Source organism: Doryrhamphus excisus, chromosome 1, assembly GCF_030265055.1.
Source record: "Doryrhamphus excisus isolate RoL2022-K1 chromosome 1, RoL_Dexc_1.0, whole genome shotgun sequence".
In the NCBI taxonomy this organism is placed as follows: Eukaryota; Metazoa; Chordata; class Actinopteri; order Syngnathiformes; family Syngnathidae; genus Doryrhamphus; species Doryrhamphus excisus.
Window position 1 is genome coordinate 31385577 of NC_080466.1, and position 6000 is coordinate 31391576.

The following is a 6000-nucleotide window of genomic DNA, read 5'->3' on the forward strand; positions in this document are numbered from 1 at the left end:
AAGTACTATCAGATCATTAGCCACGTATACATGGACCCAAATATTCCAATTCCATTCGGGTTATTTGCTCAAACAGAAAGAATGTAACCTTTGTATACACCTCATTCCGAAAGTGCCAATCCGAATGAATATATAATGGGATTCCCAGGGGTTTAATATTCCTTTCCCCAATCCGATTGAGGTATCTTGTACCCGCTCAAACGGAAAGTTGTCAGACTACATTCTTCTTCCTGGTGTTTTTCTTCTTCTGTTGTTTATTGGCGGTTGGCAAGCAGCTTTGGTGTGCATTAGCGCCATCTGTGGAACAGAATCTAAACCCTTCTATACGCCATTCACAAGTCCACTTTTATTCAAAAAGAAAATACATATCTATATAAAACATGTGCCGAGCTTAATTATAAAATATTAGCAAGATTGAACTTTATCTTTTCCTGTTCCTGGGTGCGTTCTTTCAGCGAATGCTGAGATATGACGTAACACGCAGCTCCAGACGTTCTTCGATATAAAAAAAATGGAGGCGAGCAATCGGCACTGGACTGCTAAGGAAAGTTTGTTTTTGATTCAAACTAAATTTCAAGACTGGATGAAGGAAAAACTGGCAATACGGAGTTATTCCAACAAGTGAAAGAAAAACTGGAGGAAGTCGGTATCACGTGATGTTGGTGTTTACGTTTTACTGGGCATGCCCCATTGACTATTCTGGTTGATTATGTAGACACGCGATTGGAATATTCCTTTCCATTTATACCACTGCTTTCGGAAAAATAATTCGGAAAGAGAAAAACTCCTCATATTAAAGTGGCTAGTATCAGATGGCACGGATGAATGATAAATGTTGAATACAGGAAGTGCACAAGCAAATGCAGTAGCAATTGCTGTGAGTATTCCGATGTAACCTGTATACATGTATACAAGTCTGGTGCTACGGAACCAATTAACTGCAAGGGATCACCGTACAACGCTTTCTCACAAAATGCCCAAAAAATAAAAAAGATAAGATGCGTCTGGTATTCCTTGGCTGACTGATGTTTTGTCTTGTCTTCCAGGGATGTCATGAGCGTGGGTATTACACTAGTGGGCCATCAGAAAAAGATTATGAGCAGTATACAGACGATGAGATCGCAGATGCTTCATCTTCACAATCCAGGTGTCCAAGTCTGACGGAAACAATTTTTATGGAGTATTATCTGTACTGTATGGAGTATTATGTGTACTGGAACCTGGCTGGGATCAATGGACCAACATGTCAGCCTCACGGGAATCTTTTTCTTCAGTGAGACATTTTGGACGTGAAGGAGAGGAAGAAATGCAAACAATGGACAAGGAAAATGGCATTTTCTTTTCTTTTTTTTCTAAATGAGCTAATGAACACATATCAAATCGTGCGTTGACAATTAAGTGTTTAAACTTAATGACTCCTTAATGACACTATTGGCAATGGTTTGCCTTTACAAAGAACTAAATGTTGGATCTACAAGCTGAGGTTTGGGGGTTCATACCATGGTCCATAGAACAGTCTATGTTTCCCTCCACTTGGAAACAGGGTATACTCCGTATTTAGGGTGCTTCGGGTTAAACCTGCTTTTCATGTGTAACATACCACCGTGCATAGAACACTTTATGTTTCCTTTGACTTACAGTACACAGTACAGGGTATACTCAGTATTATCCAAACCTTTAGAGTTTGGCGTTGGTTAGAGTGAGGGATAGAGTTTGGGTCGGATTAGGGCTCAAATCTGGTTTTAATTTGTAACATACCACCGTGCATAGAACAGTTTATGTTTCCATCGACTTACAGTATACAGTACAGGGTATACTCAGTATTATCCAAACATGGAGGAAAAAGAGAGTTTGGCCTTGGTTAGAGTGAGAGATAGAGTTCGGATTAGGGCTCAAATCTCGTTTTTGTTTGTAACATACCACGGTGCATAGAACAGTTTATGTTTCCATCGACTTACAGTATACAGCGTATATTCCGTATTATCCAAACATGGAGGAAACAAACCTTTAGAGTTTGCCGTTGGTTAGAGTGAGGGTTAGAGTTTGGGTAGGATTAGGCCTCAAATCTGGTTTTAATTTGTAACAAAGCACCGTGCATAGAATGGTTTATGTTTCCTTTGACTTGGAAACAGGGTATACTCAGTATTATCCAAATATGGAGGAAACATACCTTTAGAGTTTGGCGTTGGTTAGAGTGAGGGTTAGAGTTTGGGTCGGATTAGGGCTCAAATCTGGTTTTCGTTTGTAACATACCACCGTGCATAGAACGGTTTACGTTTCCTCCGACTTGGAAACAGGGTATACGCTGCATTATCCATACCTTCAGGATTCGGGGGTTGGTTATGGTTTAGGTTAGGGTTAAAATCAGTTTTTCATTGTAACATACCATGGTTCATAGAACAGTCTACATGTTCTTCAAATTTGAAACAGGGTGTAATCAGTGTTATCCAAATATGGAGGAAACATACCTTTTGGGTTCGGACTGTTTTTGCTTTGTGCTAAACAGTCTATGGTGCATTGAACAGTCCATGTTTCCTTCAACTTGGAAACAGGGAATACTCTGCTTGAAAGAAATGAAGGGTTAACGGTTAGGATCAAAATCCGTTTGGTGCATAGAACCAACGTACATTTCCTTCAATTTGCAAGCAGGGTATACTCAGTATTAATCCAAATAATCCAAATATGGAGAAAACATTCTCTTCAACCTTTTCTGTTGGCACTTTGAACCTCATGTACAATTTTTCATTCATTTATTATGAATTTTGAACACTGAGTAGATTTTTCTAGACCTTCTTTGACTCTTTGTCAATGTAGCAATATTGTTGGAGTTCATTACGGGAATTTTAGCTCCGACTCTTTGTTGGGATAGTGCACTGTTGAAAGACCATATCCAAGCCCCATCGCTTGTTTTGACAGAATTATGCCTAAATGTTGCACATTTTCTGGGTACATTCTTCCGCTGCAAATACATGGAATCAAAAAAGGAGAAAGGTGAACTCCCTGGATGTGTCGCTGCCTTAAGTGTTTGACGTATTGCCGGTGCGGATGCTTTTACTGCGATTTCTTTTTTCAACGTGATCTTGGTTTGTTTTGTTATCCTCGCCGTATGATGTTTCGTTATCTGAAACTTGCACTGCTGAAATCAAGATCAAGGACACGTTGTAATGCTACAAAGTGCTAAGAGAAGAGATGAAGTAAACAAAGCAATAATTACCAGGTAAAATAGGTCTTCACCTGACATTACCAAGGTGCTAGTCATGTGTGCTGAGAGGAGAAGACCCCTTCGGATGCGCCATTCAATCACATGAGTTCATATTTATTCACCAGCAATACTTTCTGATGATGAAAAGGAGGATTTGGGTGTCAAATCAAAAACTGGGCAGGGACAGATTGTGATGCTGAGTTGCCGTCTGTGTTTTTTCATGTGTGTTGTTTCTTCTTTCCTACGGCTCAGAATTCTTGTTGTTTTCCAGGGAATCAAATATTAATTTAAGTTAATCAAACACAAATTTTTTATTTGTTATTTTTATCTGTTTCAATACACTTTGCATAAAAGTATGGACTGTCCATGTCTTTGTTAGGGGGTAAGCCTAACTTAAATCAGCAGGGGATTAAATAAGAATATCCCCTTCTGTCTGTATATAGGTAGATACATATATTGGGTTTGTTTTTTGTTTTTTTTTAACCAGATATGTGGTTTCTCTAAAAGGCCATAGATCAAGAGATGTGGATCATTTTCAAAATTAGAAAATATTTGGCTACTTACTTGGATTATTCCAAGTCAAAATGTACAGCAGAGTATTGGGGCCATGTTAAAAAAAACGAAAAATTTACCAGAAAAAAAGTCATATAATTATGAGAATAAAGTGGAACATTTACGAGAATAAATGTGTACATTTATGATAAAAAGTTGTACATTTGTGAGATGAAATTTTAGATTTATGAGAATAAAGTCATGAATTTACCAGAACAAAGGAAGACATTTATGACAAAAAGTTGTAAATTTACCAGAAAAAGTCATAAATTTATGAGGAAAAAGTTGTAAATTCACGAGAATAAAGCCTTAAATTTAAGAAAATTAGAAAAAGTTGTACATTTGCAAGAATAAATTCATAATATTACGTGTCAAGGGGAGAAAATAGGGGAGAAATAATATGGACTTGAGTGTATGTGAACAGGTGTTGGTTGATGGAGTTCTTGGTGTGGGGTTGGGGGGCGGGGGTCTGATCCGAGCACCTTTAATAAACCTCACCTAATCTATATATAAGAATTCCACAATTAGGCAGATTAACAAACATAAAGCCATTCAGTCAACACATCATCCTTAAAAGGGACCTATGATGCTTTTTCCACTTTTCTGACCTATAAATGTAGTTAGAATGTCGTATTCTGGTGTTAAATGATGCCAAAGTTTCAGATAATGAGGTTTGCGCATTTGGAAGTGATCCCTGAAAGAAGTTTGGGATGGCTCGAAACGCTCGGTTTCAGAAGGCGTGGTACAAACTGCGCCTTTGTGATGTCACAGAGTGGCGGACTTCCTTATGTGGTTCATAGTTAGAAAGGCCGCGGACCGTGGGTGGAAGCACAAAAGGAAGGAAATACAGCTGGAATAGGTGGAGATTCTGGAAGATCTAGGAAGTTTTCTGGGCGGGTTATTGTGTGAAACTGCTCTATCAATACAAAGGGTCGAAAAATGAGCATAATAGACCCCCCCCCCCCCCGCCCCCCATTTTAAAATCCATCATATCACATTCCGAGGTGTGGTTCTCTTCAACTCGGCCATAAAAAAACTAAGATTAAATAAAAAGACAAAAACACGATGATACAATATTGAGTCACATACAACAGATAATAAAGCTAGTAAGGAAATCCTTTTGAAATGTTATGATTCAGCACTGCAAATTTATGTCACTGCTTTGGTGCGCTGGGACTTGATTCCAAAGAGTGCAACACTGTTTTTTTTCTTCTTCTTCTTCTAATTGTAAGACTTGTATATTTTATTTATATTGTTTTTACACATACTACCAGACAACAGAAAACTGAATCAATAAAAAATGCACTATATTTTTTTATATCTTTCAGATGACTTGTCATCACTCAAGTATTCAATTGTACATACCTTTTCATTTCGGACCAAAGATCATGGATGTGATTTCATTTTTAGTAATGATGAACGTTTGAAAAAAAAAAAAAAAGTAAGATTTTACTATTTATTTCTCGGTAAACATAAAGAGAATGAATCAGTGCTGATTCTTTTTGTCATCAGAAGATACAGGATATAAAACACCGTTAAGTTGATCATGTCTGTTACATAAAGACTTTTGCTTTGTAACCTTTGTACATATATTTTTGGAAATAAAATGCAATCTGTAAATGTTTGTCTCTTATGCGTCATAGTGAGTGCAGGGTTCTTTCTACAACAGCGGTGTCTAAAGTGAGGCCCGGTGCCCATTTGTGGCCTTTTTTTGACGGGCCTGTGGCACATTCTAAAAAAAACGTATGTATAATCTAAAAATGTGGCATCCCACAGGGTTCCGTGCTAGGACCTGTATTGTTCAGTCTTTGTATGTCCCCCTTAGGCAATATCATTAGAAAACACACCAGGAACTTCCACTGCTATGCAGATGACACACAACTGTACTTATTAACCAAACAAAACTAATCACAATAAAGAAAATTAAAAAAAATAAAATACTTGGAAGCAAAAATGGAAAATCAGTAATTTTACAAGAATACAGTAAAAAAAATTACAAGAAACATGAGAAAACTATTTTTTCAAAAGTAATATGAGAAACAAGAAGTTGTAATTTTTGGAAATATTTTTAATGTAACAAGAATAAAGTCAAAATATTATTGGAATTAAGGCATACAATTATGAGAATAAAATTTCCATAATGAAAGTTGAACTAGTTGGGGAAAAAAAACACATTGGAAATGAAAAAAAAAATAGCTATAATCTTACAAAACTAAACTCCAAAATATGAAGCGAAAAAAATCTAT

The 6000-nt window shown here is 37.0% G+C and overlaps 1 protein-coding gene across 1 annotated transcript in view; it reads left to right on the forward strand.

Annotated features, from left to right (window-relative positions):
• The window catches only part of epha7 (eph receptor A7), a 61263-nt gene extending 55686 nt beyond the window's left edge, over positions 1-5577 (forward strand). The window contains exon 17 of the mRNA XM_058086429.1: positions 1047-5577. Coding sequence (XP_057942412.1) covers positions 1047-1161 — 115 coding nt within the window. The 3' untranslated portion in view covers positions 1162-5577. The remainder of the gene's footprint in view (positions 1-1046) is intronic.
• The last annotated feature ends 423 nt before the right edge of the window (positions 5578-6000 follow it).